At 43.4% G+C, this 18,111-nt stretch overlaps 2 protein-coding genes across 3 annotated transcripts in view; one reads left to right on the top strand and one right to left on the bottom strand.

The window, feature by feature from the left end:
- The window catches only part of ZC3H14 (zinc finger CCCH-type containing 14), a 47,877-nt gene extending 36,898 nt beyond the window's left edge, over positions 1-10,979 (bottom strand). The window contains exons 1-2 of one of the 2 annotated variants that reach the window (XM_077819237.1): positions 10,878-10,979; positions 9,859-9,901 (exon numbers count right to left, since the gene is read on the bottom strand). In XM_077819237.1, the coding sequence (XP_077675363.1) occupies positions 9,859-9,901; positions 10,878-10,913 (79 nt within the window). In that variant the 5' untranslated portion in view covers positions 10,914-10,979. Of the gene's footprint in view, positions 1-7,869; positions 7,889-9,858; positions 9,902-10,877 lie in introns of those variants that run through there. The other variant, XM_077819238.1, reaches the window with a different exon arrangement.
- A 5,931-nt stretch (positions 10,980-16,910) lies between these two features.
- Positions 16,911-18,111, top strand: part of PTPN21 (protein tyrosine phosphatase non-receptor type 21) — a 60,601-nt gene continuing 59,400 nt past the window's right edge. Inside the window, exon 1 of the mRNA XM_077819235.1 lies at positions 16,911-17,065. The gene's annotated coding sequence lies outside the window, so the exon portion shown is untranslated. The remainder of the gene's footprint in view (positions 17,066-18,111) is intronic.

The following is an 18,111-nucleotide window of genomic DNA, read 5'->3' as shown; positions in this document are numbered from 1 at the left end:
ACTGACTTTTATGCCTCATTGCTTGTACTCACTTAAAACTCTCTTTGTAGTTAATAAACTTGATTTAGCTAATCCAGTATTTAAATTGAAGTATCTGAGTAACTCCATTTAAGGTGGTAAACTTGTATTATTCCTTAAAGGAATGAAGGAATTAATGTGCACTGTTCGGGAGAGGGCTGTGCAGTACAAGACACATTTTTTTTGGGGGGGGGGGGGGGGGGCGGGAGGAGCTGGGGGAGGAATCCAGGACTGGGAGTGTGCTGAGGAATACTCTGATACTCTGCAGTATAACTCAGGTTGGTAAGAGCTAGAGTGAAACCCAAGTGTGGCTAGCAGGCTGCAGCTGTACAGAGACTCATGGTGAGACCTGCATGCTGGAAGGCCATTTGTGAGCAGCCTAGGTTGGAGCTACTATAAGCAAGGTATTATGCGGCACTCAAGGTTTACTCCTGAAGGCATTCTGCATGAAAAAATTAAAAATTCTGTACCAAAAAAATATAAATTCTGCACACAATATTTTAAAATTCTGCAAAATTCCGCAAATTTTATTTGTCAAATAAATGTGGAGGCTCCAGCATGGCATTGGGAAGCACAGGCCACTGACTGCACAGAGGTGGGAGATCACTGTGCTTCCTCCCAGCTTCCTCCCGGGACACAGACTCAGTGGTGAGGCTGCACCCAACCCTGACACAGCGCAAGGACCAGGCCCGCCCCAGAAACACCCCAGGGCCATGCCCGTCCATGCCAAGTGCACCAGGTGTGGGCAAGCAGGCTCAGCAAGGCAGGATCCAATTATGGAAGGGCTTAGCGTGGATGGATCCAGGTGTGGATTCAGAAGGTTCTGTGTGGGGCAACCTGGGTGCAGGTGGCTCAGTGGGGTCCAGGTGCGGGGGGGGGGGGGGGAATTTGGATGCACAGAGGCTTGTTGGGGGGTTCTGGGTGCAACAGTAATGGGACTCTGCAAAGGGGTCCAGGTGAAGGTGGTTGGGGCTCGGGGGGTGTGTGTCTGGGTGTGGGGGGATAGACATCAGTAGGTTGGGTGTGGGGGGTTCAGTGGTGGGGTCCAGATGCCAGGGGAGTGGGGATCCAGGTGCAGCTGGTTGGAGTTCGGTACGGTGGGGATCTGGGTGTGGGTGGCTCATCAAGGTAGTGCGGGGGTAGGGTCTTATTGGGGGGGTTATGGGTGCGAGGGGGAGGCTCGGCGTGAGGCTCTGGGTATGAGGGGTTCTGGATGCAGTAGGGGTTGGGTGGATGGGGGAGTAGCTCCCTGTAGAGTGATCCCTCCCCCTGCAGCTGAGGAGTGATGGGTGCAGGATGCGCCGGGGGTGGGGGAGAAGACGCAGGCAGGAGGGGAGTTTGCAGAGCTTCCTACAACCGATGGAGAAATCTGGGGGTGGGTCTGACACAGCCCCAGATGCCATGCAGGGGAAGAGGAAGTCCTGTCCTCCCCAGCCCAGCCGGGACTAGCAGCTGAGCCCAGTGCAGGGTAGGAGCCACCGGCTGGGTCTTCCCCAATCCTGCCCCCTGCCCCACAGTGATTTACCTCTCTATCGGCTGCCCTGGGCACACAAAACATACTGCCGGGGAGGGTCACATGACTGCTCTTGTGGCTTCCCTTTGCTTCCCTGTCAGAAAGTTATTTTTCTGCGGGGAAGCAAAGAAATCTGCAGGGGGACATAAATTCTGAGCATGCGCAGTATTCCCCCAGGAGTAACGGCTGTAGGACAGGGATGAGACAGCCCATCACTGGTCTGGACTGCATCCCGGTATGTCAGACATACCTACTTATGACAGCACAACAAATAGATTATCTGATAAGCAAATGAATAAGCAAGCTTTTCGTGGACAAGTTTTCCATTTCCTCTGAAATACAACAAGCTTCAGATATGGCTAAAGCACATAAGATTGTCATCTCCACCAGAACCCAAATTAAAGACTACAGTAAAATTTTAAAAGAGCAAGTGAGTCACACATACATGATAAACATATGAACAATGTCATTTTGATATCACATTTGTATATTATGGCCTTTAATTTAAACACTCATAGTATACGTTTCTCATTTATTCAAATATTTAAGATAAAAGCCCTATACTGCAAAAGGGCTTTCTCCTTCAGGAAAAGCAACCAAATAAAGCAAGGGTCGACAACTTTTGGCATGTGGCCCATCAGGGAAATCCGCTGGCGGGCCAAGAGACATTTTGTTTGCATTGACTGTCTGCAGGCACTGCCCCCTGCAGCTCCCAGTGGCCGTGGTTCACAGTTCCCGGCCAACGGGAGCTGCAGGAAGTTGTGGAAAACATGTCCCTGAAATAAAGAAATTTCCTTTCTGATTTATGCATAAAATTTACAGACAAACCTTTACCTATTAACTTCAAAAATGCGATCTTAAAAAAAAAATGAATAAGCATAGACAGACACTATATACTTCATGGGGGAATGGTAAGATCATTAGGGTCTGGATTCAGCAAAACACTTCAACTCGTGCATAACTAGGCATGTCAGCAGTGCCAATTAAATCACTTGAAGTTACACACATTTTTAAGTGCTTTGTTCAATCAGGGCCTGATTGAGAGATTAAAAGATTAAAATGCAAGATTAAAAACAAACTATTGTTCATTTCAGATGAATATCAATGAAACAATGTCTTACTTTCATTCCTTACTATGTATAAAGCACTTTGCAATTCTCTACAGCGCCTTATGTTTCAAAATATTAGATTATTAAAACAGCAGCAGCATTCTGAATGACTTTATGAAGAGGATTAGAGGTACCCTTTTTTATTTTGATGACACTTAACAATGCTGCGCAACCCCAAAGCTACCGTTGTCACTAAATGTAAAAGAAAACCAATAATGTTTACTGAAGATAATCCAATTCAGAACTGCTCCTTACCTATCTTTATTTGAGGGAGTGGTGGGGAACGCTGCTGAGAGGAAATAGTGGCTACGGCTACAAGTTTGTCAGGGAGGTCGCGGAAGTTATGGATTCCGTGACTTTCCACGATCTCCATGAAATTCTGCAGCTACAGCAGCAAGTGGGGTTGGCCCCGGGGGCCCCCTAGTACACCCACGCCCCGGGGTTAAGATTTAGTAAGGGGTGTCTATAGTAAAAGTCATGGACAGGTCATGGGCCATGAATTTTTGTTTATTGTCCATGACCTGTCCATGACTTTTACTAAAAATACCTATGACTAAACCTTAACCTTAATAATGGTACATCCATTCTTTATTTAAATAAATAAATAAATAAACAAACAAATAAATAAAAATCAAGGCCCCAATCTTCAAGTGACTTATTTATGTGCTTAACTTTATACTGTGAGTTGTCTGACTTCAGAGAGACTACTCACAGCGTGTAAGGTCAAGCATATTTGTATTTAACACGTTTATTACAGTAGTGCCTTAGAACAAATCAAGAGTGGGGCCCCATTTTACTAGGACTCTACAGAGCAGCAGACAGTCCATGCCCCGAAGACTTTACAATCAAGCATATGCATAAGCCTTTACAGTATCAGGGCCTAAGGAAACAAATCAGAGAAAAAAGGAGGAAGTCTTAAAGTGAAATCAAAGCATAACTGAACAGAATTACATTTTCTCTTATATTGTAAAATGTACAGAGGAGAATGTGACAGTTTGTGTGACTACAGCAGTTAAATTCATATACTGCAACAGCAGTTCTTAAAGTTCGTAAGATATCATTTCAGCCCTGTGCTAGTACTTTGTGAACCATTCCAGAGTAAGACATTACTGTTCACAGTCCCCTAGTCTCTTACCAAAATGTATGGAAGTTACTCCCTTGCTGAAAAACTTCGGGATCTGTACAAATGTGAGATTTAGGTATATTTTGAAAAATTCTGGATTAGCATTTTAGAATATTTTTTCTTCTCTTTAGTTTCCTATGTTGTGATATCTTCCGTTAACAGTTATTTCTACATTATAAATAACTTTAAAAAACCAAAAACAAGTCTTTTTACAGAAAACCTAACAGAATGGCACAAATAGACACAAATCGGAATAAAAATGTACACATACAGAATGGTCTATGCTCAGAATAGTAAAAATGGCTCAAGAAGTAGGGAGGATTTTGGTTTTCTAAAGGAAGAAATGGAGGCAAATATTAACTGGAAGGCTGTTCCAAGCATTAAGGGCAACATGAAAGAAAGTGTAAAATCAGGAGCGAGAAATGACAACAAAGGACCACAACAACTTGAGTGTAGACAGAAGGTAAGATAATACATGGACAGAGATGTAGGTGGGTCCAGAGACCTTTCAATAAAATGAGAAGCTTGAACATAATTCAGAAGAACGGGAGCCATTGTAAAGATTATCTTGGTAGCTGTCTTTTGAATGAACTAGCTGGTGAGGAGAGACAATGGAAGAGGGGGTTACAGAAGAACAGCAATACTGGCTCACATCAAAGGTCCATCTAGCCCAGTATCCTGTCTTCTGACAGTGGCTAATGCCAGGTGCTTCAGAGGGAATGAACAGAATAGGTAGTTACAAGTGTTCCATCCCCAATCTCACATTCCCAGATTCAGAATCATAGAATATCAGGGTTGGAAGGGACCTCAGGAGGTCATCCAGTCCAACCCCCTGCTCAAAGCAGGACCAATCCCCAACTAAATCATCCCAGCCAGGGCTTTGTCAAGCCTGACCTTAAAAACTTCTAAGGAAGGAGATTCCACCACCTCCCTAGGTAACGCATTCCAGTGTTTCACTACCCTCCTAGTGAAAAAGTTTTTCCTTATATCCAACCTAAACCTCCCTCACTGCAACTTTAGACCATTTCTCCTTGTTCTGTCATCTGCTACCACCGAGAACAGTCTAGATCCATCCTCTTTGGAACCCCCTTTCAGGTAGTTGAAAGCAGCTATCAAATCCCCCCTCATTCTTCTCTTCCGCAGATGAAACAATCCCAGTTCCCTCAGCCTCTCCTCATAAGTCATGTGTTCCAGTCCCCTAATCATTTTTGTTGCCCTCTGCTGGACTTTTTCCAATTTTTTCACATCCTTCTTGTAGTGTGGGGCCCAAAACTGGACACAGTACTCCAGATGAGGCCTCACCAATGTCAAATAGAGGGGAACGATCACGTCCCTTGATCTGCTGGCAATGCCCCTACTTATACAGTCCAAAATGCCACTGGCCTTCTTGGAAACAAGGGCACACTGTTGACTCATATCCAGCTTCTCGTCCACTGTCACCCCTAGGTCCTTTTCTGCAGAACTGCTGCCTAGCCATTCAGTCCCTAGTCTGTAGCAGTGCATGGCATTCTTCCATCCTAAGTGCAGGACTCTGCACTTGTCCTTGTTGAACTTCATCAGATTTCTTTTCGCCCAATCCTCTAATTTGTCAAGGTCCCTCTGTATTCTATCCCTACCCTCCAACGTATCTACCTCTCCTCCCAGTTTAGTGTCATCTGAAAACTTGCTGAGGGTGGAAGCCACACCATCCTCCAGATCATTAATGAAGATATTGAACAAAACCGGCCCCAGGACCACCCCTTGGGGCACTCCACTTGATACCGGCTGCCAACTAGACATGGAGCCATTGATCACTACCCACTGAGCCAGACAATCTAGCCAGCTTTCGATCCCCCTTATAGTCCTTTCATCCAGCCCATACTTCTTTAACTTGCTGGCACAAATACTGTGGGAGACTGTATCAAAAGCTTTGCTAAAATCAAGGAATAACACGTCCACTGCTTTCCCCTCACCCACAGAGCCAGTTATCTTGTCATAGAAGGCAATTAGATTAGTCAGGCATGACTTGTCCTTGGTGAATCCATGCTGACTGTTCCTGATCACTTTCCTCTCCTCTAAGTGCTTCAGAATTGATTCCTTGAGGACCTGCTCCATGATTTTTCCAGGGACTGAGGTGAGGATGACAAAGCTTCTGGCAAACAGAGGCTAGGGACACCATCCCTGTCCATCCTGGCTAATAGCCATTGATGGATCTATCTTCAGTGAACTTATTTAGTTATTTTTTGAACCCTGTTATCATCTTGGCCCTCACAGCATCCTCTGGCAAAGAGTTCCACAGGTTGACTATGTGTTGTGTGAATAAATAGTTCCTTTTGTTTCTTTTAAACCTGCTGCCTATCAATTTCATTTGGTGACCCCTAGTTCTTGTGTTAGGAGAAGAAGTAAATAACACTTCCTTATTTACTTTCTACACACCAGTCATGATTTTATAGACCTCTATCATATTCCCCCTTAGTCGTCTCTTTTCCAAGCTGAAAAGTCCTAGTCTTATTAATCTCTCCTCATATGGCAGTTGATCCATATCCCTAATAATTTTTTCTGTATCTTTTTTGATATTGGCTGACCAGATCTGCATGAAGTATTCAAGATCTAGGCATACCATGGATTTATATAAAGGCAATATGATATTTTCTGTCTTATTATCTATCCCTTTCCTAATGATTCCCAACATTGTTAGCTTGTTTGACTGCCACTTCATATTGAGTGCTTGTTTTCAGAGAACTATCCACAATGACTCCAAGATCTCTTTCTTGAGTGGTAACAGCTATTTTAGATCCCATCATTTTATATGTATAGTTGGGATGATGTTTTCCAAAGTGCATTACTTTGCACTTATCAACATTGAATTTCATCTGCCATTTTGTTGCCCAGTCACCCAGTTTTGTAAAATCCTTTTGTAGCTCTTCACAGTCTGCCTGGGACTTAACTATCTTGAGTAATTTTGTATTATCTGCAAATTTCGCCACCCCATTGTTTACCCCTTTTTCCAGATCATTTATGAATATGTTGAATATTACTGGTCCCAGTACAGACCCCTGGGGATACCACGATTTACCTCTCTACATTCTGAAAACTGACTATTTATTCCTACCCTTTGTTTCCTATCTTTTAACCAGTTACCAACCCAGGAGAGGACCTTCCCTCTTATCCCATGACAGCTTACTTTGTTTAAGAGTCTTTGGTGAGGGACCTTGTGAAAGGCTTTCTGAAAATCTAAGTACACTATATCCACTGGATCCCCCTTGTCCACATGCTTGTTGACCCTTTCAAGGAATTCTAGTAGATTGGTGAGGCATGATTTTCCTTTACAAAAGCCATATTGACTCTTCTCCAAACAAATTGTGTTTATCTATGTGTCTGACAATTCTGTTCATTACTACAGTTTCAACCAATTTGCCCTGTACTGCAGTAAGGCTTACTGGTCTGTAATGGCCAGGATCACTTCTGGAGTCTTTTTTTAAAAATTTGCATCACATTACCTATGCTCCAGTCATCTGTTACAGAAGTGGATTTAAATGATAGGTTACATACCACAGTTCGTAGTTCTGCAATTTCACATTTGAGTTCCTTCAGAACTTTTGGGTGAATACCAACTGGTCCTGGTGATTTATTACTGTTTAATTTATCCATCTGTTTCAAAACCTCCTCTACTGACTCCTCAATTTGGGAGAGTTCCTCAGATTTGTCACCTAAAAAGAATGGCTCAGGTTGAGGAATCTCCTGTGACATTGCACCCCATAATGCTTTATGGGATTATGCTTATGAATGTATGTATGACATAACTGGAATATGTTTTATGCTAGATATGCCATGTAACATATCTCTGTAAAGGTTATGATCCACTGGATATATTCATCATATTTGTATGCATGTATCATTTTTGTATTCAAAGTTATGAATATTGGCTATGTACTTGTTTAATTTTAAGTAGCCTCGGTGAAGCAGTTGGTCAGCTTCCTGAGAAAAGACTATTCTCAGTAACTGTCCAAACAATGAACTTGAAGACGTCAATCCACATCTGAGCTTTCCCAGGAATGTGGCCTGGCTGGTAAGGAACTCAGTCATGCATGGACAAGTGACTTGCCCATGTGACTCCAAAACTCCACCTTGGAGCTGAATTCTGGATAGGAGAAAGGAAGGGGTCTCCACCCACAAGAGAAAGTCTGTTTAAGCCCCTGGGAGATCCCTCCATTTTGTCTTCAGCTGGCTCAAGAGATAGCCTCTCCACCCTCAAAGGATACCTGAAAGAAACTGAAACAAAGGACAGTAACCACAGGGGTGTGAGTGATTGCTGGACCCAGACTAGAAGGAGGCTAGTCTCTAAAAGAAGCTTACTGGAACATCTCTGAGAGTGAGATTTCATCTGTAATCACTTTCTTACTGTATTAGGTTTAGACTTGCGTGTTTTATTTTATTTTGTTTGGTAATTCACTTTGTTCTGTCTGTTATTACTTGGAACCACTTAAATCCTACTTTTTGTATTTAATAAAATCACTTTTTACTTATTAATTAACCCAGAGTATGTATTAATACCTGGGGGGGTAGGAGGGGAACATCTGTGCATCTCTCTCTATCAGTGCTATAGAGGGTGAACAATTTATGAGTTTATCCTATATAAGCTTTATACAAGGTAAAACAGACCTATTTGGGGTTTGGTCCCCATTGGGAGCTGGGCATCTGAGTGTTGGAGACAGGAACACTTCTTAAGCTGTTTTCAGTTAAGCCTGCAGCTTTTAGGGAACGTAGTTCAGACCTGGGTCTGGGTTTGTAGCAGGCAAGTGTATCTGGCTCAAACCAGGCAGGGCACTGAAGTCCTAAGCTGGTAGGGAAAACAGACTCAGAGGTAGTCAAAGTACATCAGGTGGTAGTTACCAAGGGGTTTTCTGTGATCCAACCCGTCACATCTCCCTCACATACTCAACCATGAAGACCAATACAAAGAATTCATTTAGTTTCTCCACAATGGCCTTATCCTCTTTCAGTGCTCCTTTAGCATCTCAATCCTCCAGTAGCCCCACTGATTGTTTAGCAGGTTTCCTGCTTCTGATGTACTTAAAAAAATGTTGCTTTTACTTTTTGAGTTGGCTAGCTGTTCTTCAAGTTCTTTTTGGCCTTTTGCTCCTTTCTATTTTCTTCAATAGGATTTAACTTCCACTTTTTAAAGAATACCTTTTTGCCTCTAACTGATTCTTTTACTTTGTTGTTTAGCCCTGGTGGCACTTTTTTGGTTCTCTTACTGTGTTTTTTAATTTGGGTATACATTTAATTTGAGCCTCTATTATGGTGTCTTTAAAAAGTTCCCGTGAAGCTTGCAGGGATTTCACTTTGGGCATTACACCTTTTAATTTCTAGTTAACTAACTTCCTCATTTGCAGTAATTAACACCAGAGATTACTTGAGTACTAATAACATTTTGGCTCTAGAAAAAAGAAAGAACTGATTTCAGAGATATTGTTGAAAAAGAAGCTATATAATTGGGAAACCAGAGAACCAAAAGGTAACAGTGAGAAGGAAAGAGCAGAATCAAAGAAGACAACCAGGTTGCATGGTTGAATGACCAAATATACAGTGGGGCTGACAAACAAATTAAAGAGAAGACTTGCAAGGAGAAATTATGAGCTCATCCTCTTCAGACATGATGGGCTGAGAAAATGATGGGGAATCCTTTCATAACCACTTTGGGTAAACCTGTAAATGTAATTACCCATCTGACACATTTAAATAGGTGGCAGGATTAATTTCGGACCCAGCTACAACCTTTGGGCTTGATCACCCAATGGCATGTGATCCTTGCACCCATGTAGCCCATTCCCCATGGACTTCAACTGTGCTCCAGGTGAGTGCCAGAGTTTGTAAGTATAAATCCAGACACAGGATTGAAGCCTTTCTCAGAGTTGCTTCCAGTGGAGCACTATATCAACTTGTGAACTATTGTTACACTAAAATAAATAGCTAAAGTCAGTGCAGTACCCCACACACTGTCATGGGAGGAAACTACCTTATACTCTTGCAGGGGACAGACACAAACTAGCAGGGGTTTTCCACCTTTAACTACAATGAGCCTAAATAAAGCTATTAAACAGAATAAAACTTACCGACATAAGCCCCCAGCTCCTGCAATTTTCCCTTTATAGCACCCTACAAAAAGAAAATAAATTAAGAGTATTGCATTTAAGTTAAGGAACACTGGATATAACTAATACCCAAACTCTGAAAGAATGTTGGTTGCTAAAATGTGTTTGTCAACACCACTAACACAGATCTTGTACAGGTGTTGAGCTTATTTTTCCTCTTTTCCACTATTTGCAAAGCAAACTTCCAAGGGGAGAGGCAGTGTTGACAACTCTCATGATGTAATCACCAGTATCTCCGGTATCCCTAGCTCCTTGAGTAATGAGATTACTTGAAAATCTCCATTTATGTTTTTAAATTCCAAGCCCTTCATAATTGCAGAGAAACACTGGAAAACGTGAACACCCTCCTCCCCCAATAAAACAAACAGTAAGAAGAAACCCTTTTTTTAAAAAAAAGTCTCATTTTTAAACCAATCTCATGACGGGGGCGGGGGGAAGGGAAGAGAATCTACCTCATGATTTTTGAATCAGGGTTGGTGTATACTAGTGATGGGCTCAAGCTGCATCATTCAGAGCCAGAGTTCGGCCTCCCCGAGTGTGGGGATGTTTGGAGGTCGGTTCGGCCCCTTCCAGAGCCGGCTTTGGCGGCACAGTTCGGATCTGGATGTGGGGTCGGATTCCAAACCCCGATGGAAGCGGGGTGTCGGGGGGGGGGCAGGCGGGGGCTGTGGTTTGGGCCTCTCGCCACCTGTTCTCACTCCCTGGCCATTCCCTCGTCGCCTGCCCCTTCTCCCCGCTGGGCGCGCGCGCGCACGTCGGCGAGCGGGTTGGACGTGGACCCCGGCGGACGGCTCACAGCTGGGCCCGGGGCTCGTTAGCGCACGGCGGGGTGCCCGGCCCGTGGCACCAGCCTGCGGCCCTGTTCAGCGGCTGCAGCGCGGGAGAGGCCCGGGGCCGCACCCCCCCGGGAACACGGCGAGCGGGGGGAGCTGGGTTCGCCAGCACCTTGCCCGGGGCCCCACGGCCCCCTTCTCTCTCACCCGGATCTTGCGGCTGATCTCGGTGCCGATCTCCATGGTCGCAATGTCTGAGGAGCTCCGGGCCGCCGCCGCTACCACCACAGGCCGGGCCGGCAGAGAGAGCGCGGCCTCCGCCTGCTGCGCCCTCTGCCGGGCCGCCCAGGAACAGCACACGCCGGGACTAAGCCCACCCTTCTCGGCCCTCTACAGAGCGCCGGGGCCGGCTGCTCTGCCCACCACAGGTCGCCTCTGCGCAGAGCCTCCCCGTCGCCGCTGAGCGCCCCAGCCCTGCTCTCCGCCTGCCTTCTGTTACGCCTGCCCGGCTCCCAGACACGGGTAACCTCCGTTTAAAAACAAAAACAAAAAAACGGAAACGGGGTGGAAATATCCATTTTATTTCAATTCTGAGTCAAGTTGCCCAGTTCAGGAAGTTTCCTTCCTTGCTAAATTGGCCGATTTTAAATCAACATTTAAAAAAACCCTGTATCCCAATCAGCTAAGGATGGGATTCACAAAGGTACTTTTGGGGGAAGGATAGCTCTCAGTGGTTTGAACATTGGCCCCCTAAACTTAGGGTTGTGAGTTCAATCCTTAAGGGGGCCATTCTGGGCCAAAAATTGGGGATTGGCCCTGCTTTGAGCAGGGGTTTGGACTAGATGACCTCCTGAGGTCCCTTCCAACCCTGATATTCTAAGCCTCAGTTTTAGGGTCCACTGTGATTCACAAAATTCCCACCAAACCCTGCAAGCGCCTGCATTTTGAGAGTAAAAAGTTAAGACCCCTGTGTGGATACAAAATTCATATCCGCGGATATGCATATCCACAGATATAACAGGCTCTGCCAGGAACCACAGTGGCGAAAGCAGCAGCATGTTGGGCCCCCACTGGCAAGAGCCAGCACTCACCCCAGGCAGCTCCTCTCCCTGACATGACTGTACCGCACCCAGTCCTGACCACTGTAAACCCAGTTTAACAGGCCAGTATACTGTTGGTACTTTGGACTGCTCCAAAGTGCCATAAAGCAGTGAGAGCGAATAAGTGAATCTATCACTAAAGCTAAAATTAAAACAAAAATTAAGGTTGATATTACATACATTTCATAAATCACTGTATATATCACATGGTAACTTTTTTAAAATTTGTATTATTGTAGCTCTGGTAACCCCATTGTGCTAGGTGCTATACAAACACAGAGCAAAAAACCAGCCCCTGCCCCAACAGTTTACAATGTAAGAATAAGTCAAGAGACATCAGATGGTTCCAGATGAATATGAGAGTACAAGGAAAAAATGAGACAGTATTGATCAGCATACAAGAAGTGGTCTTAACACACCTTAATAATTGAAACAAAAAAGGTTATTTCCATACAAAAAAACTACATTTAAAGATATATCAGTAACTTAAAGGTAAAAACATTAACATTACAGGGATGTTGTAATTATCCCAAAAACAAGTATACAAACCCAGGAGTTAAGGTAAAACTTAAAAGAAATACAAACATATTAAAATATGGAAATAAACAGTAAAGGCATCTAAATAACATGAACTCTGTCCTGTAACAACACCATGCAATAACCATAAAATTATGATCAATAATAAATTTTTGTTTTGGGTCCCTGATTAGATTAAATTGACTTTAAAGACATTAAGGACAGTTGTAAAAAATTACTTATGGGTTCACTACAGAGCAGAGATAAAGTTTTCTAGACAAGAAAGGTCTGAATGCTAAAGGACATTGTAAAATTAATTTTATCTCAAACTAATTAGTGGATTTACTTGTAAATTACCTTTGAATACAGAATGAATTTTCTGATAAAGTGCTGTAATTTTGGGGAGTATATGCTGTATTCTTCATACATAAATCAGTGATTCATTTCTGTATTAAGTGCAAATCTCAGTTTTAACTACAAAGCTGTAACTGAAGAACCTCAATAATAATCTCAGCTAATGTATTCAGTAGCACAAGATGATGACTGCAGTTCATTGTTTATGAGCCCATTTATACCTTGAAAAGGGATCCAGCAAACACAGATAAAAGTTTCATCTGCAGAAACATAATGGACACATTTTAGACTGCAAGCATTGTAAGGCAGGGACTGTGTCTATGTCATTTTATGTCTCTATGGCACCTAACACCCTTTTAAAAATGCAACAAATTATATATATATAAATTACAGTGTTGCATTTCACATAACTGCCGTGTGTCGTAAATGGTCCCCTAAAAAGACAAGGTGGGTGAGGTAATATCTTTTATTGGACCAACTTCAGATGGTGAGAGAGACAAACTTTTTCGAGTTTACACAGAGCTCTTCTTGAGGTCTGGGTAACTTAATCAGAGCGTCACAGATAAAGAGAGGTAAACACTCTGATAAGTTTCCCAGACTTGAAGAGGAGCTCTGTGTAAACTCGAAAGCTTGTCTCTCTGACCAACATTGGTCCAATAAAAGCTATTACCTCTCCCACCTTGTTCTAATATCCCAGGACTGACATGGCTACAACATTCCATACTTTAAAAGCCCCTGTAAATTCCTGAGAGCTCTGATTTAACCTTGTTTTGTGGTTTAACCTTGTTTTGTGGAACATCCTGCATTTGTCATGAATAATACCTAGCGTGATGAAAAACAAAGGAAGTCTCAGAGACACTCTGTCAAGTAGTAAAAGGGCAGTGAAGGAGAAAATACATTTGTAAAAAGGAGAGAAGATTTTATAAATCACACGAAGAAGAATAATTCTCGTCCCTGAGACAATATCAGTCTGTGTCTGACTTTAAGTGTCTGGAGCCACCGTCTCTTGTGTTCAGTGAATAAATTATGATGCATTCTCTAAAGCTTCTCTGGTGCTCAGAAGTCCTGGCAACCCTTCTTTCCTATTGATTTCTAGAGTACGTTGTATCTTTTCAAGAACTAGTGTCTCCCCAATAAATTCATCAAGACACTTGTGCAAATGTCTTCTTCCTCCGGAGAACAATGGAGTTTGTTGTGTTTAGTGGGCTCACTTCGGAGTGACCCTTTTCCATTAGTCAGGGAACAAGCTGACCCAACCCTTTAGGGTTGCCAAATTTGGATTGGCCGTATTCCTGGAGGTTTCATCCCATGACATGATCTTTAAGTAGAGATTAATTTTTAATTTCTGGAGACACTGGGAGAATCCTGGAGGTTTGGCAATGCTACAAACTTTGGAGTCAGGCAGAGATACCAAATTGCCAGAAACAGGGCACCATGAATTCCTGCATTTAACGTTCCCAGCTGCACCACTGGCATTGCACCAGTTCCATTAAGGATGGAGAAATCCCAGAGAGACTGGATGGGGCAATGCCAGCTCATTCTAAGCCAACCAGGGAAGGCGCAACCAGCCCACTGCCCGGGGTCAACGTGGCAATGGGACCCCAGACCACAACCCTTCAGTGCCACCACAGCCCATGAGCCGTGTTGCTCCCTAGAAGGGACCCATCGGACCAAGGTGTGTCCCAGGCTGGGACCTCCCAGGAGAGCCCGGCCCCTCGCAGGCCCAAGGATGGGATAGCGAGGAAGGGGGCTTGGCTAAGTGTCCCTGGGGCCTGAATTACACCTGACTACTGCGCCTGTGCCAGCCCGGCAGGAACAAGGGCGCGGGGTGCTGCCACCGGTCCAACTCCCCCATCCCAGGGCTAGTCTACATCTATTACTGCGCATACATCAGAGACCCGAGCATGCACATTCAACAACAGTAAAGTTACCGCTGCCCTCAGTACTTGCCAGACTTGGCTTCTTGGCAAAAAAGAGGGCGGGGGTAACACAGAGAGCAGCATGGGCAGGGATGTGACAGAAGAATGATGGGAGAGGTGGAGAAGCAGGGCATGAGGTGTCCTTTCTAGGGAACCCAAAAGAAACACAGGGCTCTCAGGAGGAAAGGTGGAAATGTGGGCTGCTGAGCTGGGTGCATGCCCCTCAGTGTAGGGTGACCAGATGTCCTGATTTTATAGGCACAGTCCTGATATTCAGGGCTTTTTCTTATATTAGCACATACCCCCCACGCGCATCCTGATTTTTCATACTTTCTATCTGATCACCCTACCTTAGTGTAAGATGCACAAATACACAGAGATGAAAAATAAGGGAGCTAAGAGTGTTCTCAGAGATGCAACTTCAGGGCAGGATCACACTGAAAGCAGGATTTAGGAAGGAGATATAACAGATAAAATGTGTGGGATCTCTCAGTCGCCTGGAGCAATCTCTCCCAGTTTCAGGAACCCATCAAGACATAGAGCTGCAACGAGTTGTGTTGATAATAGTATTAGGGAGGCATCAGATTACAGGACACAGTTCAGGTTGTTGACACCGTTAGGGAAGAAAAAAGGGGAGAAACATACAGAGGAGCTGGAACTAGGGGTGGAAAGGTGTTTGAAGTGGTTTCCATCATTTACAGGGTTTACAGTTTGTTCAATGGCTTTCAGCACCCCCACTATAAAAATTGTTCCAGCACCTATGGAAACATACCTTTAAAGGTCAGTATAATGTAATCTGGGAGGGACCAAATCACTAACTTGCATTAAGTATAATTGAGTGATTACTGCATGGTATGGCTACTAAATTGCAGTTATTTGGGTACCTTAATAGTGTGTTTCTATACTTTAACATGTTGAGATGTCTTTTAAGCTTAAACTTAACTGCATATTTGGAGGATATTTGGAACATTCCTATAATTTTTTACATTTGTTACTGATATTTACTCTCAACATAAAATCCCTCAATCTGTTTTTTTAACTTGGCATATATGGCTTGCAGTGATCATCATAAATATGGCTCAGTAGCATTAAGATAGGTGGGAAAATAAATTGTGCTCAGAATGAAAAGAAACTGTGATAGAAACCATGTTTGGGCCTAACATAGTGAAGAAATAATTCAAGAGCAGTTCCTCATAGTACAAATATTACCTACATTTTGTTGTCACACACAGGTTAGTGTTCTACTGAGTTACCTACTGCTTACCTAGTGGACCTGCAGTTAAACCTGCCTAGGGTGTGGGGAGGAGTTCAGATTGTATAACTGACATTTTCTGATAATGAATCAGCATTCACTTATTATGTCTGATTCCCCACCCGCTTGTCCCCCTTTAAGTCTGTGCCACTGCTTTCCTCTGCCCCCCACAACAAGGAGGACCATTCCATTACCAACAAAGTGAGAAGAGATCCTTAACATTTACACAAGGCTTTTCTTCAGTTAAATGCTTTATAAACATGAAGTAATTAGTCCTCACTTGATGCCTGATCTTACAGTTCTTATTAATGGCAAAATTCCTGTTGACTTCAATGGGTTTTTTGGCTTACCAAGGGCTGAGAGTTCTATCTCCTAATCAATTTTGTATTTACTAGTATTGCTACTCCGTAGTGCTGCTGAGAAGGCATCTGGATAAGGGCCGGTACTCCCCAATCACTTTTGTTTTAAGTCATAGACCTTAAAATAATGTTGTACAACAGCCACTTTATATAATACATAAACCTAATTAAAATGAAAGCTTAAAAATATGTCTAGGCGAGGTATAAATAAGACCAGTAGATTTGAAAGAAGCTTTTCTTTAATTGGAAAGGCATCAAATAAATGATCATATGATTAAAAAAAGAAAGGATTGCCCGCTGTTTGTTGTAAGTCCCTATTTCTGTAATGCCCCGGTAGCCAGAGAAGCAGCTGTCCCATCGCTGACATTCTCCCTGCCAGGCATTCCAGCTCTCTGAGGTAATGGGCTACAGCACACGGGATTGGCTTTAATCTTTCATCGTATCCTTCCGCATGCATAGAGCCAGGGGAACGCCCCCAGGAAAAGAAATTAAATGCACAGCGAGAGAGATGATTTGAAATATTCCAGAGAACTCATTTTGTGCTCAAGCAGCACAATACCCCAGGTCACATGAAAGGTGTCTGCAAAGCTGGCTGCTGCAGGTTTATTTGGCTGCAATATTGTTCCCCTCCCAGTCCGACTCTTTTCCCAGTGGAATGATCTCCAGAGCAAGGGCTTTGAGACAGGAAGTGAGGCGTGTTTTCACTATGAGTGATCGGAGAAGAAGGCGGGGGAGCGGACATAGCAGCTGTTTCATGCAAGGGGAGCATAATAAGTCAATTTCCCAGGAATTTAGATGAGGTGGCTTCAGGGGAAGAACTCTCCGCGCTGCTGGTGAGGTCCCGCAGCTAAAGATGTGGGAAGGGAGACGCTGTGTCCTTGGATCGCTGCAGCAGGTAATGGGAAAGCCGCGGGCACTGTTGGAAATAACATGTTTTTTCCCCTCTTTGGTTTGTTTGCCCAGGTTACACAGTGTCAGGTATTTCCTATTAAGATAAATAAGAGCAGCCTGGAGAGGTGAGGTCAGTTCGGGGCCTCTTCGCTCCGGGTAGCAGAGGAAGTTTGTGATGTGGTGCACGTTTTGCGTTTACTCTTGCAGTTAGTCCCAAGAGTAAGTAATTCCAGCGATTGATTGGTAAAAGTGTACCAAGGCGAGGGGAGTGATTTTTGCTTTTAGGCCTCGCCCCATAATTTATAAAATAAGTTTCTACATTTAAATACTTGAAATAGCGGGAGCCTCATTTCTCCTCCCTGCGTTGCAGTTTTATGTTCCATACTGTCATTCGTGCAAGCTATGATGAAATGCTTTACAAAGTTAAATGAAAGCTAATTATCGGAGAGGCTTTAGGAGTATGGATAAAGAAGGAAGATATTCAAATCCTTGGTAATTCTGTTTGGTTCCTGGCCGGATTGAACTAAATTCTTGTCTAAAACTATATGTGTAGCATGCATGGATGGATGGATGTATATAATTTAGCAAGTGAAATTCCTTTTTTGGCTGCTGTATGAAAATTGTAGGCCTGCCAAATAAAGACTTATAATTTCAGTTGAGAGTTGATTGGATTTACAAGCATTGGCACTTTAGCACAGTTTTCTTTTTGCAAAAAAAGCCCCACAACAGTGTAGATACACATGTTTGAAATAATGCCTGAGACAAATATGACAGCATATGGTAGTGCAAAATGACAGCTGGTAAATGAAAACAATACTGCACTATTTGCAAGAATTGTGCTTGGCCAGCAATAAGTTATTGAATTACTTCTGAACATAATTCGTCAAATGTTGTTTGTTCAATACAACTGTATTGTAAAATATGTCAGGGGCTATGTTTGATTTAGTGAATTATATGGATTGCTAATTAAATAAGTAACTATTTGATTTCACTATAGCTTTCCTAAGAATCATTTTAAAAAGTGAGGTAAGCATGCCTTATAAGTAAGGA

The sequence above is a fragment of the Eretmochelys imbricata genome, chromosome 6, assembly GCF_965152235.1.
Source record: "Eretmochelys imbricata isolate rEreImb1 chromosome 6, rEreImb1.hap1, whole genome shotgun sequence".
In the NCBI taxonomy this organism is placed as follows: Eukaryota; Metazoa; Chordata; order Testudines; family Cheloniidae; genus Eretmochelys; species Eretmochelys imbricata.
Note: the sequence above shows the minus strand (reverse complement) of the source record. Positions and strands in the feature narration are given on the sequence as shown.